The sequence below is a fragment of the Macrosteles quadrilineatus genome, unplaced genomic scaffold (genome assembly GCF_028750875.1).
Source record: "Macrosteles quadrilineatus isolate MER2022 unplaced genomic scaffold, UCM_ALF_1.0 Scaffold_8__2_contigs__length_117827958, whole genome shotgun sequence".
In the NCBI taxonomy this organism is placed as follows: Eukaryota; Metazoa; Arthropoda; class Insecta; order Hemiptera; family Cicadellidae; genus Macrosteles; species Macrosteles quadrilineatus.
In genome coordinates this window covers 103787924-103808704 of record NW_026542601.1, presented here as the reverse complement: position 1 = coordinate 103808704, position 20781 = coordinate 103787924, and the positions used below count along the sequence as shown (strand labels likewise).

General features: G+C 36.8%; 1 protein-coding gene across 1 annotated transcript in view; it reads left to right on the top strand.

The window, feature by feature from the left end:
• Positions 1–2152: 2152 nt before the first annotated feature.
• The window catches only part of LOC128999495 (general transcription and DNA repair factor IIH helicase subunit XPD-like), a 39637-nt gene continuing 21008 nt past the window's right edge, over positions 2153–20781 (top strand). The window contains exons 1-13 of the mRNA XM_054426057.1: positions 2153–2266; positions 7337–7436; positions 11178–11429; positions 12321–12554; positions 13340–13463; positions 13916–14012; positions 14370–14503; positions 15436–15563; positions 16100–16329; positions 16621–16792; positions 17048–17248; positions 17421–17498; positions 18048–18224. Coding sequence (XP_054282032.1) covers positions 2262–2266; positions 7337–7436; positions 11178–11429; positions 12321–12554; positions 13340–13463; positions 13916–14012; positions 14370–14503; positions 15436–15563; positions 16100–16329; positions 16621–16792; positions 17048–17248; positions 17421–17498; positions 18048–18224 — 1932 coding nt within the window. The 5' untranslated portion in view covers positions 2153–2261. The remainder of the gene's footprint in view (positions 2267–7336; positions 7437–11177; positions 11430–12320; positions 12555–13339; positions 13464–13915; positions 14013–14369; positions 14504–15435; positions 15564–16099; positions 16330–16620; positions 16793–17047; positions 17249–17420; positions 17499–18047; positions 18225–20781) is intronic.

Here is a 20781-nt window from a genome sequence, read left to right as displayed (position 1 = left end):
TTTATGGAGTAAAGGAACTCACTGTTGAACAGAATGGAAAAAACCGCTCCTTTTTACTTTCCCCCCTATACTTATTTGATAAAAATAGTTATTGTTGTCTTAGCCACCTAATCCATCCATTTGGGGCCCCTCTGAACCCAAAGAAGTGGTTTTTGAAGCTATATCTGCAGTGTATATTGTGTGTGTGTGTTGGGGGGATGTGTTCAGATCAATTAGACCACACCTGTGGTACGATTTTGAAATTTTGTACCATATGTGGGTACAAATCTATATGGTATCTCCAGTAATTTTTAAATTTTGATTTTTAATGGTGTTTTGCCCATAAAATATGGGGAAAATTGATTTTTCAGAAAAAGGACCAAACGATTTTGATAAAAAAAATGTGTATATTATGATCCTTTTATATAAATAAAAACAGTACAACCCGCATTTTGCCGTAAAAATGACTGTTAAAATAATAATTATTATTTTTAATTAATAATCCTTAAGGATTAAAAATAGAGGGCTTATCTGATTATAATTCAAATTTAGTGTATTATAGTCAATGGTCATAGTCCTTTCTTAAAAAAAGGCAATCCCCAATTTCTGTAAAAATTAACGTTTAAAAGTATGCAACTTTTGCGATTTCCTCATAAAATATCACAGTGTTATACTCCCACTCTGCTTACCATGATAAGGATTGTTCATAAACTACTAATCGAAGAAAGAATAATATGTCAGATTGCCGATACCATTTTATTTACTTTCTTGTTCAAACCAGTTTAATCATAATAGAATATGCTAAAGTTTAGTTTGCTGCTATGGGAAAGGTAAAAGACGTAAAAGTATGTAAGTAAATTTTAACAAATGTTAATAGCCTGGGATGAAATAAATAAATTTGCAAAATTTTATCATCATGACATGTTGATATACTATATGCATAAACAAGCAAACCACAACAGTTTTCTTTTCCTCTATTAGAATAACATAGGAATCTCATATGTAAAGTTTTTTTTTTATTTTTCCGTGATTTTACAGTAACATCAATATACAAAATTATTTACTTTTTAAGCTATACACGATGGTTGTATTGAAAATAAGGGTATTTCCATGTTTTAAGGGTAAAAAACCCATAATACCCCGTTTCCATGACCAGATCTCGATCTCGCTAGTCCGCGAACTCATTAAAGATTCCCGCCATACACCTTAAAGCCAGATTATTTAATCAAAATCGGTCCAATATATTAGTTGAGTTTTAGCGTTCAGGGACACACGTCTATGTAAATGTATACATACATATGTAAAAATATTAACGAATAGTATTTTTAGGCTCTCTGGTGATAGGCTTATAATTTAAATAATAAAGTAAATCGGTCACGGTCCCAGGTCTTACCGTGCCACCTACTGTAATTATATTATAGCTAGGTACTTCCATATAGGGAATTTTGCTAAAAGTTAGTGACTTGTAACTTGTTCTTATACGAACAACACTGTAGCGGCTATTACACGTTTGTACAGTGTATGGATGTAGCAGTTACTACCATTGAATAAGTGCCGTGGTACTTCCGTGTGTACATTTTTAGAGCAATTACTACCTAAACTCAAATGATAGAGAATGGCCAGAATGGTTGCTCTTTTTGTATGTGATGTTACTATGGTGATATATGGCACTCTCTACGCACTGGCATAGATTAAAATTCCAGGAGAATATTCCTGGAGCTATTTAATATAGTATATATATATAGATATTAACTTATATTGTTAATATCTGGTGTGTTGTTTCACTGCTAAAATTTATTTACTCAAATAGTCTTTAATTGATATAAAATTAAGTAAAATAAATTGTAAATTCTGGTATTCATCAGGAATGAAATGCTGGAGTAAAAATTGATTGAGAGACATTTTCCATTGCAGTTAATGGCCTAAATTGAATTGGCCCTTATATAATCGTAGATTAAATAAACTCCCTTATAATTCATCTCAATTATGATTATTACCAATTATGATAGTATGAGTCCTGTTTAGCTATAATCAATGGTTGTTATCAATTCAATTTTTGGTCTGGTTTGCATGCAATTGGAGATAAGTAACAATGAAAAAGAAGAAGAGCTTTTTTTTGTGTGTTTTGTTTTGTTTTTGTTTGTGTTGTTAGGTTAGGTCGTACGTACTTATGTATGTCAGTTGACTGAGTAGTAAACTCATAAACAAATCATAATCATTATTATTTGTGAAAACATGTATTAATTTTTCACTATTTTTTATTAATTTATCAACATAAAATCATGAGGTAAGCTCAAAATAAGACATCCTCTCACTACTCATATTAAATCATGTAAAATAAAATCTACCATCCCTCATAAGACCCAGTGGTATTTATTCCGTATAGGTGCCTCCAAACGAATTTTTAATTTTGATATCTTACTTTATAGATTTTTACCTCCTGAATCCAAATATGCCATTATTTTTCACCGCTGATGAATATTTCTCAAGATATCGCCGTAAAAACATACAACATTCAATAAGTTAAACAAGGTAGGATGGATAACATTTCAAGTGATTCTGTAGTCAATAATGTTTTCTATAATAGGAATTTCGGCTGCACTTTACTTGACGTCCTACACTCATTCGATTGTTTTTTTTCGATTCGATTGTTTCATTCGATATATCGTTTGGTTAGTTAGGTTAGGTTAACCTTACCTAACTATCCAAACGATATATCGAATGAAGCAATCGATTAATCGATATATTGATCGATATTTTCATTCGAATGAGTGTAGGACGTCAAGTAAAGTGCAGCCGGAATTTCGTCACATTATGGAGATATAGATGGACTAATTACATGTAGTTCTTATTTAGGCATGTCAGGGTGGTAGGTCGTGCTGTATGTGAATTGGTGACTGCATTAAGTGTTTTGAAGTTAGGTTAGATTAGGAAGGTAAAGTTTAGGTTATAATGTATCTAGTTGTTAGTTCATGTTGCCTGCAGACTGTTTTTGTAAAATTAAAATCCTGAGAAAAACACTTTAAATTACTTTTTCAAAAATGCTTGCATTTTTGAAATAGTAATTTGAAGTGTTTTTTTCTGGATTTTAATTTTACAAAAACAGTCTGCAGGCGACATAAACTAACAACTTGATACATTATAACCTAAACTTTAACTTACCTAATCTAACCTACCTTCAAAGGACTTAATGCAGTCACTAATTCACATAAATCACGACCTTTCACCCTGACATGCCTTTTCTGACATCAAAAGGAGTTTGCTTACATTCTAGAGGTTTGGTTAGGTTAGGTTATGTTAACCCATAGTTCATTCCACTTGTAAATGTCATCCATCCTACCTTGTTTATTGTAATGTTGTATATTATTACGGCGATATCTTGAGAAATATTCATCAGCGGTGAAAAATAATGGCATATTTGGATTCAGGAGGTAAAAAACTATAAAGTAAGATATCAAAATTAAAAATTTGTTTGGAGGCACCTATACGGAATAATTACCGACCCAGTGTGAGCTCCTTCCTATGGCTTGTTAACCCTCCGAGTGTCACGTGTTTTGGCCTTAATGTCAGCCTATTTTTTGCTCATTTGCAAGGTTTTATTAAAACTGATCTGAGAAGCTTAAAAACAATGTTAATTATACTGTTCTATATACCATTTTGTTTGGAAAATCTTGGGCTTCAATATTATATATAAAACATAAGGAAGATTTAAAAAAAAAAAATTTTTTTGGGTAAAAAAATGTATAATTTCGAAAATTTTCAAAAAAAAATAAGTTTGCGCTCAATGAAATTGTATAAATTATAGGCCTATAAATATTTGAAAATAGCCACTTTGTTCTAAATTTTATGAGGATTACAAATCTATAATAATATAAGGAAGTAGATTTGCAAATAAAAAAGTTATGGGCAAAAAACAGATTTCAGTACATAGCGTTTAGCTAAGAATGCATAGCCCAACCATAGCTAGGAATCTGGCTGATAATTTACATCAATATCACTACCTACTTCTTCAAGGTCATCAACCAGCACTTCAAAACCACTTAAATCTTCTTATAATGCACCACGTATATCACTACTTTTGATTTTTAACACTAAAACAATGATAAACGTAATAAAACACATAATAAATAAATAAATAAATAAATAAAAAGGCCTTTATTTACAAGCGAGTTTCATATACATGATTTTCAAACTTACTCAAGTCAAACTAAAACTAAACTAACCTAATATATACATAAATTTAATATACAAAAAAAACTACAAAGAAAAAAACATTTACAATTTGCATTTGTTTTTCTGCATTGCGGCCCTGAATGAGCCATACGATTTGGAGCTCTTTATGTCCTGAGGGAGGCCATTATACAACTGCGGGCCAAAATAAGAAAATGACTTTCTTCCAACCTCAAGCCTCACTTTAGGAAAGTGAAGCCTGCGGTCGGAACGAGTACCACGCAGGCAGATCTCCCCCCTGTACTTAAGCCTCTCGCTGAGGTACCGAGGCTCTCCCAGCGTGAGCACTTTGTGGACCAGGCAGCAGGTCAGCCTCCTGCATATTTCATCCATTGGGATGAGCTTTGCAGCATCTCGGAAGGAGGACACGTGGTCAAAGCGGTTAAGGCCAAAAATGAACCTTATTGCAGAATTTTGAATTCTTTGAACTCTTGCCATATCCTCCTTAGAGATGCTGTTTCCATATGCAGGAAAGCAATATGTAAAGGCTGGGAGGACCAAGGACCGCATGAGTTGCATTTTGGCATATTCTGGCAGTAGAGTTTTAAATCTGCTAAGACCTCTCAGTCTACCCACTGCGCGTTGAACTGCAGATGTGACATGGTCAGAAAAAGAGAGGTCTTTGTCAAGTACAACACCAAGTGTGTTGACAGTGTCGCAAACAGACAATCTCATGCCATCAAGGGTGACTTCTATAGCAGATTTACTCAATTCCTGCATCATAATGTTTGGTCCAGTATGCATGACTACACACTTGTCAACATTCAATCCAAGGCCATTCATGACAGACTATTGAAAAATGCTGTGCAAATCAGCATTGATGAGCCGGATTGCTTCTGATGTCTTGTCTGGCTTGTATGACAAGTGTAGTTGGCAGTCATCAGCATACAAGTGTGCTGTACAATATTCTACACTTCTGGACAAGTCAGACGTGTACAAATTGAACAGCACAGGTCCTAAACAACTACCTTGAGGAACACCACGCAATTTGCAAAGCGGATCTGATGTCTCGGATCTGATGTCTCACTCCCAATTTTGGTAACCTGCAGTCGGGACTCCAAATAGGACCGAAACCAACAAACAACTTTTTCACTACAGCCATAGCACTTCATTTTGGCCAATAACAATTCATGATCAATAGAGTCAAATGCTTGGGAATAATCTAGAATAGCTAATGTGCTGTATAGGCCTTTATCTTTGGCATCGAATAGATCCGCAAACATATTAGTCAGTGCAGTACAAGTACTGTGGTTTTTTCTAAACCCTGACTGTAGCTTAGGTAATATATCAAAGTCATCTAGAAATGAAGCAATTTGTTTAGTTACTATCTTTTCCATTATTTTTGACATTGCAGGTAACACGGAGATAGGTCTTAAATGCTGGACGGTTTTTGGCGCAGCAACCTTAGGCAATGGTTTCACATGGGCAATCTTCCAACTTGTAGGGAAAACACCTGAGGCCAGACTCATGTTTATCAAATGTGTTATTGCTCCAATTGCATATGGGCTAACAGATCTTATCATTTGTATCGATATACTATCAACACCTACAGCTTTTGATTTTATTGAGTTCATTGCCTCTTTAACATCATTTTCTGAAATCATTTTAAATTCAAACTTATCGTTATCTCCATGTTTTTTATATTGATGAAGTTTATTTAGCAATTCAATGTCTATATCATTACAAGATCCCATATTGACAAAATATTCATTTATCTTATTAATGTCTAAATCTGGGGGGAGCCTACTATTTCTCTTACTACTTACAATCTCACAATTTTTTAAACAATTCCAGAACTCTGCAGGGTTTTCACATGAGGCAAGCTTGTTAGAAAAGAATAATTTCTTAGCCTCTTGGATCATGAAATTCAAACTATTTCTTATGGTTTTATACTCATACCAGTCTGAAGAATCTCTGGTCCTCCAATATTTGTTACGGTGTTTATTTTTAACAATTGACAATTCTTTAATTGTTTCATTTATCCAGGGAGCTTTTTTCCGTGTTACCTTCTTACAAACAATAGGAGCAACCTCATCAAACACTTTCTTTATATGATCAGTAATAAATTGCTCTATCTCATCAGGAGACTCTAGCTTGTACACACAATTCCAGTCCACATCAGTCATCGGTCCGAGGGTAACCTAGCTGTTTACAAATACACGCACGTCAGCTCAGTCAGCTGTCTGCTACAATATTTTCGGAACTAAAATGAATAGTGCTTAGAGACAGACCTCTGGAGAAAGCTTAGAATATTACGGACAGAACGATACCTAACTCAATCCAGTACAGTCCGATTCAGTTAGTCATAGAGCCTTCGTCGTAAACAGTGTTCGCGAGTCGCTGCAGCGACGCACGACACTATACAAAGTGCGTTACGCGTCGCTGCAGCGACGCATGACACTCGGAGGGTTAAACATAGGCTATCTGATGAAAACTATTTTAATTTCAAATCTATACTTAAAAAAATAAGATGTGGGGTGGTACGCTAAAAATAAGTCGCCCTATGTTAAATTTAGGGTACAGTTTCTTAACTGGGCTCTATGCTAATATTGATTGAAACTATCGAATTGAAAATATTGATTAATAATCGATATTTGTAAATATATCTATTATAAAATAAGACTATTAAACATCTATTATAAAATCAATCTATCTATCAATCAATCTATTATATCTATTATAAAATAAGATCTATATAAAATAAGAAAATTAACATGTACAATTCACTATTGTATTGACACTATTGTAATTCTTGACGAATTAACAATAAAGAATATTGTATTGTATTGTATTGTATTGTATTGTACTATCATAACCTAACCTAACCAACCAAACTTGCTGATGGTGAAAAAATCGCATGAAGGTTTACAAATCAAATCGATAGTTTCAATGGGGGATGATAGGAATAAGTAAATGGAAGATGTAGGTACAATAAGAACCATAGCTCTCAGTAAGTTAATTATTTTTATTTTGTGTTGTGTTACAGCACCAGTTCCCAATTTTAAGTTACTTCATAGAATGTTCAAGTAAGAGTAAACTTAGCTAAGAACATCCTTGCATAGGTGCATTTGTGTTCAGATATAATTTAAGCTATGTCCTTTCTCATATTGTGGTGGATTTGTTACAGACTAAGTGTAGACGGGTTGCTTGTGTATTTCCCTTACGACTACATATACCCAGAACAGTATGCCTACATGCAGGAACTCAAAAGGGCTTTGGATGCCAAAGTAAGTACCTAGCCTACTTCCACTTAATATTTTGGTTAAATTACACATCTAGGGGCGGCCTCATTATAACTGCCAATGGTAAAGGTGAAGGTAAGTACGTATATATTCATTAGATCGTGATTGAGAAGATTTTTAAATTTTAGGGCCTTAGATCAAATGGTAGGTAGGCTATTTCAAAAATAAAACTAGCCATGGAGGGAGATTGTTATAGTTAATGTAATGTGGTTGAGGGCCAAAGCGCCAAAAGGCAAGTGCTCCCTTCTCTGTGAAATTGGCATGGTACCTGAATTACATTGTTAGCCGCTAGCTGGGCTAACAGATAGGCTAGTTATGTGCTTAAATCGGACACCAGTCATATAACCAACTAATTACACAATAAAAATTTGGTTAGTCTAACTTAACCCTCTGAGTGTCCATAGTTTAGGCCTTAATGTCCGCCTATTTTTGGCGCATTTGCAAGGTTTTATTAAAACGGATCTGAGAAGCTTAAAACAATGTTAATTCTACTGTTCTATATACCATTTTGTTTGGAAAATCATGGACTTCAATATTATATATAAAACATAAGGAACATTTGTTATTTTTAGGTAAAAAAAAAATTATTTTGGAAAAATTTCAAAAAAAAAAAAGTTCGCGCTCAATGAAATTGTATAAATTATAGGCCTATAAATATTTGAAAATAGCCACTTTGTTCTAAATTTTATGAGGATTACAAATATATAATCATATAGTGAGGTAAGTTATCAAATAAAAGTTATGAGTGAAAAACAGATTTCAGTAGGAGCGTTTAGCTAAGAATGCATAGCCTAACCATAGCTAGGAATCTGGCTGATAATTAACATCAATATCACTACCTACTTCTTCAGGATCATCAACCAGCCCTTCAAAATCACTTAAATCTTCTTATAATGCACCACGTATATCACTACTTTTGATTTTTAACACTAAAACAATGATAAACGTAATAAAACACATCGGTCATCGGTCCGAGGTTAACCAAGCTGTCTACAAATATGCTCGTCAGCTGTCTGCTACAATATTTTCGGAACTAAAATGAAAAGCGCTTAGCAACAGACCTCCGGAGAAAGCTTAGAATCTAACTAAAAGAACGATACCTAACTCGATCCAGTTCAATCCGATTCAGTCAGTCATAGAGCCTTCGCCGTAAACGATGTTCGTATGTCGAAAAATCGACAAGTGACACTACACAAAGTGTGTCGTGAGTCGATTTTTCGACAAGTGACGCTCGGAAGGTTAATGAATTATCTTTTTTTTAAATAATTTATTTTCTTGATTATTTTTGTATAGTAACGCTACAACTAATAATAATTTGTAACAAAAACTGTTCTAACTAGCTAATAATATTCTCTTAGGTTTATAAAACTAAAGCTTTGGGTATTTTTTTGTAGTTGGAATGGTGGAGGGCCATTTTTATCGTCCTAGCTACCTATAACTTTTGTGAATGTAAATCTATGTACAGTACGGTAGTCTATTTAAAAAATAGGTATCCCCTAGAAGATTAGCGTAGATATTGCATTTAAAAGTAAACTATACTAAAACCACTTTAGAACTATTGAATCATTAACACTCCCGTTTATACAGGGTGAATTTTAAATGAGTTCCCCCCCCTACTTTTTTCTACATTTCTTAAGATATCATCTCCGGACCACGTCAGATCATTGTTGAGTAGTAAGTACTTCATTTTGACTGGGTATACATTTTTGGCCGCCATCTTGGATCCGCCATATTGGATACAAAGTTTTTTTTTTTCAAATATAAAGGTAGGGTTGTGACCCATTATTTCAAACTAGAATTTTACGCTGATTACAATGCCGCAATTAGTTTTTAAAAATCTTGATCCGTTCTAAAGTTATGAGGACTTTTTATAACTTTATTTTTAGCGCATTTTAACATTGTGCATTTACAAACTAAGACCATAATCTCAAAATAGTGCTAGATAAAGATAAGTATACACCACCATTCATTGCCGACATATTTTCACTTGGTTATGACGGATGAAGTTTTTTCAGCCGCCATCTTGGATCCGCCATTTTGAAATGTGATAAATTAATTTAAATATGAAGGTGGTGTTGTGACCCATCATTTTGAGCTACCTTTTTATGCTGAACTCAATGCCGCAATCCGTTTTTCATTTACATCTTTGGTTTTTCAAATATTGAAATTTTAAATAAGACTATTTTAATATTTCATCAAGACAGCTTGATAACCAAAAACGGATTGCAGCATTGAGTCCAGTATAAAAAAGTAGTTCAAAATGATGGGTCACAACACCACCTTCATATTTAAATTAATTGATCACATTTCAAAATGGCGGATCCAAGATGGCGGCTGAAAAAACTACATCCGTCATAACCAAGTGAAAATATGTCGGCAATGAATGGTGGTGTATACTTATCTTTATCTAGCACTATTTTGAGATTATGGTCTTAGTTTGTAAATGCACAATGTTAAAATGCGCTAAAAATAAAGTTATAAAAAGTCCTCATAACTTTAGAACGGATCAAGATCTTTAAAAAATAATTGCGGCATTGTAATCAGCGTAAAATTCTGGTTTGAAATAATGGGTCAGAACACTACCTTTACATTTGAAAAAAAACTTTGTATCCAATATGGCGGATCCAAGATGGCGGCCAAAAATGTATACCCAGTCAAAATGAAGTACTTACTACTCAACAATGATCTGACGTGGTCCGGAGATGATATCTTAAGAAATGCAGAAAAAAGTAGGGGGGGAACTCATTTAAAATTCACCCTGTATAATAAACATGTTATAGTTGTTACATATTGACTTAAAAAATTGTAAATTTAATATTGTATACCAACAATAAAGTGCACCAACTACCATTTAATTTCAATAAAATGGTTTATATTACCTGTCCGTCAGTGATCCTATTGTTGTCGTCTTATGCGACCGGTTTCAGGATTAAAATCTCATCATCAGGCTGTTAAAAATGTCATGTCACTCAAATTGAGGTCATCGGTAAACACAAAAACTAAAACCGGTCGCATAAGACGACAACAATCATGGGTAATGAGGCCCTGACGGACAGGTAATAGGCTATAAACCATTTTATTCAATAAGTGATCCTGGGCCACTAAGCATAATAAATTATTGCCATTAGCTGTATGGGCTATTAATTAACAGCTGTGTCTAAGGAACATGTCGGCCTTAGTCACTAACAAGACTACAAGATCGCGCTACTCATCCTACACTCATCCTTCACTCATATTTGGGTTAAAATACGCACATAGTGGCGTCCCCATCTTAACTAATTGATAATTGATAATTGATAATTGATAAATTTCAATGGTTATCAAGCTGGTAAAAAATTCATTTATAACCTTCACCATACCATAGGCCCTACAACACTTTTTTTTATTATTGTCTGCGCCGTTAGCATTTATAGGGGAGATGAATCGAGTGATAGCATACTCAAAACCTTTTTGGAATAGCGGTCCAAATACCCATATGCTTTGTTGGCAAGTTAGGAATAAACTGAACCTGTCCCTCCCGCACCGAAATCCGAGATGCTACTCACGAGGCTAGCAACACACTTTTTGATTTATTTCGGTAAATATTTACTGAAACTCTTATCGCCCAAAATTAAATAAATGCCAGCAACGACATTTTAATTTTTTCCCTTTTAAAACTAGCAGAGCTAACTAACAAATGATTTGGTAATAAAAAAGTCAATATCAAAACATTCTATTGATTTTCAGGGCCATTGTCTGCTGGAAATGCCTTCAGGAACTGGGAAAACGATTTCTTTGCTGTCCTTGATTGTCGCTTACATGGTCGCAAATCCATATGATGTGACCAAACTCATATACTGCTCTCGGACTGTTCCGGAAATTGAGAAAGTAGTTGAAGAGTTGCGCAAACTGTTCGGCTACTATGAACAAAATGGTGACAAGTTAAATATGGTCGGCTTGGTGCTTAGCTCCAGGAAGAACATGTGTATTCATCCTCAAGTAAGTTAAATAATTTTAGTAGCCTACTCTTTATTGTTTGCCATAAAATAATTGTTATTATTGTGAAGGATTTGGTAGCCTAGTATAGGTTCTACAACAACTACCATATATTTTAGGTTTTTCAATGTTAAAGATGTACAACAGTGCAACTGATCATTCTGTGACTTAGGTAAAGTTCCTGGGAATTGATTTTAAAAACATTAAGAATATTCTCAAACAAGAGTAAATACCCATCATAATTATTTCCTTTATTAGTGGCAAAATTAATCGTAGATAATATAAAAATATATATATATATATATATATATAGGTACCTATATATATACACCTATATAGAGGCCTACCTTTATTGAAGATTTTCTAATTGTAAATGGTTGTTTACTCAAGGGGTTAGGCTGCTTTTTACTAGGTCTGGGGAACAAGCTAGCTTAGTTTTAAAGCATGTGGCTTTGTTCCCCAATGTTTATGGGTTCAAATCCCACCAATCACCAATGGTTTTAGCTATGTAATGATGCTGCAATCCTCTAGGTCTAGCGTGAAGTTATGTATCATACGATTCCGTGCTTAGGGCCTAGCATCCTAGGATGTGAAGGACATAAAAAGTGTGTACCGGTAAGCTAAATCCTGAAGGCCTGTGTAAAGTAAAGCCTTAAATGATATATATACAACTATCATAGATAAAAAGTATTAAATATAGACTGTCAGCCGTGCTGTGGTTACCATAGTTACCATAGCTTCCAGCGCACACCGCTGGGAGCACCGAGTAGTTACGTTGCGCCGTAACTACATGGCGCTCCCAGTGGTGTGCGCCAGAACCTATGGTAACCGCAGCACAGCTGACGTCTATATTTAATTCTTTTTGCCTATGCTACTATCTTGATTGATTGACAGGTCAGTAAGGAGAGAGAAGGCAAGGTAGTGGACGGGCGATGTCACAGTCTCACCGCGTCCTATGTGAGACAGCAGCACGAGGCAGACTCTAGTGTGCCAGTGTGCCAGTTCTACGAGGGCTTCGATAGGTCCGGTCGTGAAGTGCCGCTTGCCCCGGGCGTCTACAGCCTGGATGATCTCAAGGAATACGGCCGGGACATGAACTACTGCCCTTACTTTGTGTCCCGATTCGCTGTGAGTGTTAGTTTGGATTGTATATTTTTAAGCTGTGTTGGTTGTGACTTGTCATTCTCAAGAGTTTAGAATGAAGAGGCGGTATCAAACTTGGTTTTGAAGACAGGCAATTAAGAATAGTGTTGTTGGTTTTTTCAAGATTTTCTTTTTGTGGCCACGGACTGCACAATTCTAAATATTACTTATTAGTTCAAGACAATCTATCCAACAACTGCTGGTCAAAGGTGGAGACAAGAAGTATGAAGTAAACTAAATCTGTACATATCCGCGATCTCCCTAACACTGAAGCCACACAAGCTTGAGTGTATCCTCTTTGTCTTACTTTCTATCAAGTATTACAAGACGAGGCATACAATATTTAATTGCAATGACATTCTTTGAATATCAATGCATAATTATTGGTGTCCTATAAAAACAAAGAATAATACAAAGTTTTGTCATGTGATGTGAATAAATATTTCCTTTAAAGTTACCTCTGTGTATTAAAGTACCTATGTGTATAAATTTTTAAATTAAATTATATTTTTTAATCTATTTTATTGATTAAAATACTCTTTCAAGGAGTAAATTAGGCCTACACTTTTCTCTCTTCGAGTCTTGTAACGTCCCTATTTTTTATTTTTCTAAACTAACATTTTAAAACCTTGGTTTAGCATTTATAAAAAAAGGCTAGCCCCTTAAACATGTTAACATGTATTTAGATTCTAGTCTAAAGTGAAGAGTAGGCTATCTATTACTTTGCTCTTTTTTCATCTTTTTTTCTATGGATTTTCTGTTCTTGACAGATTATGAGCGCCAGCATTGTGGTGTACAGCTACCACTACTTGTTAGACCCAAAGATTGCAGATGTCGTATCTAAGGAACTAACTAGATCTGCTGTAGTGGTGTTTGACGAAGCACATAACATAGGTAAGTGTCTTTCATTAATTTCTGATGCTTGTCATTCAGAACTGTTTTGTAATATTATAACACAAATATCATTGGAAATGCATTTTCATATAAAAGACCATCAATGATTTACACAAATGGCAATAATTTATTATTTGCTATTTAATTCTGGTGTAATGTATGTAGAAGGCATTTAGTTATTCTTCTTGACATTTTAGTTTGTAAATTAACTTCTTGACTTCTGTTAATACTTAAGTAATTTGTAAAAACTCAAGTATTTGCCGAACTGTAACAACTCAGAAGTTTAAATAGACTCATTAGATAACAGTATTTTCTTCTTTGACACTCTTGTGTTTATAACTGCCCATTATTTCAAGCTCAGTTTTGGGAGTTTACAAATATTATTTATTATGTACAGTGTAAAAATCCATACTGTAAGCTCCGTCATAACTAACAATGTGTTATCTTTGCAGACAACGTATGCATTGACTCAATGAGTGTCAAGATCAATAGACGAGTGATGGAGAAGGCCAGTTCGAACATTCAAGTGCTGGAGAAGACAATTACTGAGTAAGCATTTGGGAAATAACACCTTTTCACAACAAGACTGAAATGGTACCTCTTAATAATCTGTGCTCTGCAGAATTTCTATTTTACCGATTTGTTAATAGGCCTAGTAGTGTTTAGAGTGGCAAATCGGGATTCAGTTGCCTAAACAAAATCAATAGGCCTATGTTCACATAAATACTGAATACATTCCATATACAAAGTATTTAGATCAGATAGATTTTAACTGAAAAATTAATTGCTACAATGATAAAAAAATAACGGCAGTTTAGATTCTTTTACAGACAGTTAGTTGTAGATTTACTTGAAAATTTACTTTTTGTAGTTATTATTTTTAATGTGAGTATTGATTTGTTGCAGAATGAAAGTAGTCGATGAACAGAAGCTGAAAGACGAGTACGCCAGGTTAGTGGAGGGGTTGAGAGACGCAAGTGTAGCAAGAGAAACTGACGTTGTCCTAGCTAACCCTGTACTTCCCGACCAAATACTCAAAGGTAAACATGTAAAGGTTTTCATTGCAGTTGAATGATTTTATGTTGTATTCTTTATTCATATAATTTGTCATGTATCATAAACTTTAATTGAATTTGAGGTTAAAAAATTTTAATTGATGACCAGAAGAGTTGTTCATGGTGAGGGAGGGAAAGAATAAAACCATATGGATATAAAATCCCACTATTTATTTTTTTTTCATCCTTCACATCCTTGGACGCTAAGCCCTAGCTCTAAACTTACATTACTACAGACTAGACCAGAGGGTCGCTGCATTATCACTTAGATAAAATCCATTGGTGAAAAGCATGGGGGAGCGAGCTGGCGTAGTGGTTAGAGTGCGGGATTTCAGTCCCTGGGGTCCCGGGTTCGATTCCCGCCAAGTCACCAATGGATTTTATCTACGTGATAATGCCGCAACCCCTAGGTCTAGCCTGAAGTAATGTGAAAAACAATCCCAGGCTCGTGCCTAGCGTCCTAGGACAAAAAAAAAGATTGGTGAAAAGCAGGATTTGAACCCTGAACCTCAAGGACCAAAGTCTGGCGCTCTACCACTAGACCAGCTCGCTCCCTTCCCTCCATCTGTTGTAGTAAAGCTATTAACCACAAAAGTAAATTTGCCACCAACCTCCAAGTGTTAGTCCCATTTTCCAATCTCTGTGGTTTATGGAGCTAACCCTTATTAAAATCCGTCACTAGTCCATGTGCATGGACTGGTGTAGGAAGTGCAGAGTAGGTTGTACTCATTTGCGCAACAGGATCAGCTGAATTTGTTTATCGTTTTCAGATGAGACCATGAAGAAAAATAATTGTAGTGAAGGAACATTTTTACTTTCTGATCAGAGTTTGTTATTACAGCACTGAAGGTTGTGAGAACCTATTTTATGAAAGGACATTGCAATCCTGAGTATTCAGTTGAATACTTTTGTTACAGAGGTAGTCCCGGGCAATATCCGCACTGCTGAACACTTTGTGGCCTTCCTCAAGCGCTTCACAGAATACCTCAAGACGAGACTGAGAGTGCAACATGTTGTGCAAGAGTCGCCAGCGGGGTTCCTCAAGGTTCGGCAGTTAGATAGTTGCTTTTGTGTCTGTTATAATATAACTGACATCTAATAAAAATGATATATCAATCTAACTAATAAAAATAAGGTTTATCAACTTTTCATGTATCTAAAATATTTTATGAGTTCTTTAGGATACCACCGATTCTCTTGTGGGGCTCCTCAAGACCTTGAGACTATACTATTAAAATTAGTTTTTTGTCTATTATCATGTATCTGACGTCTAATACAATTATTTAAATATTTTATTATCTAAGTTATTTTGATTCCCGCAGAATTCTTGTTTTGTTTTGTCTTTTATTTATGAATCATTGAAAATTTAATCCATCCAAAAAAATTTGGTGTTCAGATTAGCTTATGTTAGTGAAACTACATTAACCAGTCAAACCTATAATAAAAACCCTTGCAAACGACTACAACAATTTGACCAGCTGATTAACAGCTGTTCTCGATTTAATTCTATTGTAGATTAAATAGCTGTTTATCCTCACTTATCTCTACAGTATCCTTTCATTCTTTTAACTGTTATTCTAGGATGTTGCTGCACGAGTGTGCATTGAACGGAAACCGCTGCGTTTTTGTGCTGAACGGTTGTCATCCCTGCTTCGCACTCTGCAGATCGCTGATCAGACTGATTTCTCACCTCTCTCCACTGTTGCCAACCTTGCTACTCTAGTCGCCACGTACACTCGGGGTTTCACGATTATCGTGGAACCATTTGATGATAAAACACCCACTGTGTCTAATCCCATCATGCATTTCAGGTGTGTTTTCCGTTTCACTAATCAGAAATCGTAATGAATATTATAGTATATCAACTTGATGTTTCGTAATTATTCAATATCCTATGTTGGCAATAAGGAAATATCTATCATATATTAATAATTAATTAGTGTTAAAAAAGTCATCAACAACATTACACATTTTTTTATCAATCAATTATACAGTAGAACTTCAATAGTTCTAAACTTTGTTCTAAGAACTAAGTCATTCTGTACTTCAGAGGTCAATTAAAATTTGATTTTTCTCATGGAACCTTGCATGTCTTGTTACAGTTGCCTAGACTCAAGTATTGCCATCAAGCCTGTGTTTGATAGGTTCCAGTCAGTTGTGATTACCTCTGGCACCCTCTCGCCACTGGAGATGTACCCCAAGATCCTAGACTTCCACCCTGTCATCATGAGTTCCTTCACTATGACTCTGGCCCGGCCCTGCATACTGCCCATGGTAAAAATACCCCCAAAATATGTGTTTATGTGCTGATAGTCTTGTCCGAGGATTTGTGAGAAAATAAAATACTTGTAGTGTGGTCTTTTGTCCATCGCTGAATTGGATGCAAGTACAGAACTCTACATCAGTGAATTTCAGCTGCCCGGAGTCAACTGAGTAATTATAATCAAGTGAGTTTTTTCACTAATTTTATTTAAATCTGTAAAATAACTTGGTTTATAGAGAAAATTCATGTGAGTGGTTTGTTGACAGATAGTGTCAAAAGGCAACGACCAAGTGGCAATTTCCAGCAGGTTCGAGACGAGGGAGGATGTCTCTGTCGTCCGCAACTACGGTCAGCTGTTAGTGGAGATTAGTACCATTGTACCTGACGGTGTCGTTTGCTTCTTTACTTCCTACTTGTACTTGGAGAGTGTTGTCGCCAGTTGGTATGACCAAGGAGTCATAGACCAGGTTAGTAAAATACTCACTTACTAATAAATACTTACTTTTGTATATATTTTATAGTTCTTGTATATAAGAAAAATGTAATTTCAAACATTTAAAAGTTAGTTAGTCACTTAAACTTAAAATTTCTGTACTTGATAAAAAATATGCACTTAAACGCTTTGATTTCATGTTTCAGCTCCAACGACGAAAACTTTTGTTCATAGAAACTCAGGATTCAGCTGAGACCAGTTTAGCTCTTCTGAACTACATTAAGGTACTATTTATTTCAAGTTTCACAGTAGAATGCAGTGTAGAATAAAGACTGTTTAAAAGGTTTAAATGAATGTAAAAAAAATTGATAATGCCTACTTATGTCACACACATATGTTTTAATGCAACATGAGAAACCATCTTACTAAGTTACCTCTAAATTTCTGGATCAACTGTTTAATACATTATCAATTACATTATCAATACATTATCAATTAAGTAACAGTTGCTCAAATACCTCAGGGAATGCAGTCAAGAGTCTTGAAAGTCTTAAAATAATCTTGGGTTCATATCCACTCCAAGTAGAAAATAAAACCAAGGTTAACAAATACACTGTTGCCACTACCGTAGTACATTTTCAAAGAAGAATTCATCTGGAGAGATGTTTTGGTTAAATGGATAAAACTACTAAAACTAGTAGGTAATATGTTATAGTAAGTTACCAACCTATTGTTTTTATCAATCGTCAAGCATTGACACATACTGACCGAGACATTACTTCATATAGGAGTGGGGTCTTAACATTCAAGTTATGTCTTGCACAACTTTACAGGCCTGTGAGAGTGGCAGAGGTGCCGTGTTGCTGTCGGTCGCTCGAGGCAAGGTGTCGGAAGGTGTGGACTTTGACCACCATCTCGGCCGAGCTGTACTCATGTTGGGTATCCCATATGTATACACACAGTCGAGGATACTACGGGCGCGTCTGGAGTACCTCAGGGATCAGTTCCAGGTAAGATAGTTTTTCTAGTTTTGTTCAGCAAACCCTTCATAACACAACGATAAAAACTTAGTATTTACTTTCATGGCTTTAAGCTAAATTAATAATTTACAACTTTTTACAATTAAAACATACAACGCTTATATTGTTACTCACAAGACGGTAAATATACAAAAAAGATGGTAAGTGGTGATCGATTTCGATTGGACACTACAATCATCATCAGACCCAATAGGCGAATGACTTGGGCAACTTCATTCGTTGCCTGCTTGAAACAGAACCCTTGGTCTCTTTCTTCGTTTCATGCTTTATTTTCATTTGTCAGCCCAAAAACTGTCATGGGTACCGGTACTTTATGTTAAAATTGTATTTTCATCTTTCTCTTAAGAGTCGGCAGGAGTTCAATAGTTTTGCATTGTTGTTGACTGACAGATGCCAGGCTAAACGATGGTTGTACTAGCGACGATCAGCAAAAACATGCGTTAATGTAGAAGCATATTAATCATGCACCGTAAGCTTGATTATCGAGCAGAAAATTGTAAGTGATTCTTAAATATATTTTCCGTGTGAATTGCTTTTTGGATTTTAAAAACTTTTGTTTTAGAGGTTGAAAAAAATCACTGTTTAAGTCAATATACTTATGTAGTTTGACAAAACAATAACAATTAAAATTAAAAAGTGGGTAGCAAATCACATACACGGTTTCAATAGCTTTAAAATGAGATATCTTTCAACTTTTTATCTTAATTAACAATGCTGTAATATGCTTCCACCATAACATTGCCGTTACAGGCAGAAAATCCAAGATGGTTGGCGGTCCTGCCGACTCTCAAGTCAATGTTTCAAATGTACATATGTGAGAATATATCGTAGCCCATTACAATAAGTTTTAATTTTTGTGTGGAGCAAAAAAAATTGTTGACTCTGATGACTGAATTTACTCTGATTTCTATTTGGATACGTGACAGCATGTATACAAGGATATAAATGGTTAAAAAAGTAGGGATGGACGGGTCCCGAAATTTCGGGAATTTTTCGGGAAAAAAATATTCCCGATTATCGGGACGGGATTACCTTTGATTCGGGAATTTTTCGGGACGGGATTTGGTCCGATCGTCGGCGATTTTGCCGCTTCGCGAGTGCCGATGACGCCGCTATTGCGAGCGATAGGTCCGCGAACGCAGGAGACGAAGTCATTTCGACGGTTGCGCCGTGGCCGCGGAGTCATAACGACGATCATGCCGTGATGGCGAGTCATACCGACGATCGTGCCGTGACCGCGGAGTCATGCCGACGATCGCGCCGTGAGCGCGAGTCATACCGACGATCACGACGTGACCGTGGAGTCCTGCAGACGATCGCGCCGTGACCGCGATTATTGGACCGACGATCGCACCGTGACCGCGAGTCATACCGACGATCACGACGTGACCGTGGAGTCATACCGACAATCGCGCCGTGACCGCGAGTCATACCGACGATCACGACGTGACCGTGGAGTCCTGCAGACGATCGCGCCGTGACCGCGAGTCATGCCAACGATCACGACGTGACCGTGGAGTCCTGCAGACGATCGCGCCGTGACCGCGATTATTGGACCGACGATCGCACCGTGACCGCGAGTCATACCGACGATCACGACGTGACCGTGGAGTCATACCGACAATCGCGCCGTGACCGCGGAGTCATGCCGACGATCGTGCTGTGATCGCGAGTCATACCGACGATCATGCCGTGATCGCGAGTCAAACCGACGATCACCCCGTGACCGCGGAGTCATACCGACGATCTTGCCGTGATTGCGAGTCATACCGACGATCATGCCGTGATCGCGAGTCATACCGACGATCACCCCGTGACCGCGGAGTCATACCGACGATCGCGCCGTGATTGCGAGTCATACCGACGATCATGCCGTGATCGCGAGTCATACCGACGATCACCCCGTGACCGCGGAGTCATACCGACGATCGCGCCGTGACCGCGGAGTCATGCCGACAATCGTGCTGTGATCGCGAGTCATACCGACGATCACGACGTGACCGTAGAGTCCTGCAGACGATCGCGCCGTTACCGCGATTATTGGACCGACGATCGCACCGTGACCGCAAATCATACCGACGATCACGACGTGACCGTGGAGTCATACCGACAATCGCGCCGTGACCGCGGAGTCATGCCGACGATCGTGCTGTGATCGCGAGTCATACCGACGATCACCCCGTGACCGCGGAGTCATACCGACGATCTTGCCGTGATTGCGAGTCATACCGACGATCATGCCGTGACCGCGAGTCATACCAACGATCACCCCGTGACCGCAAAACATACCGACGATCACCCCGTGACCGCGGAGTCATACCGACAATCGTGCTGTGATCGCGAGTCATACAGACGATCATGCCGTGACCGCGAGTCATACCGACGATCACCCCGTTACCTCGAGTCATTCCGACGATCACCCTGTGACCGCAAGTCATACCGACGATCACCCCGTGACCGCGGAGTCATACCGACAATCGTGCTGTGACCGCGAGTCATTCCGACGGTCACCCTGTGACCGCGGTCA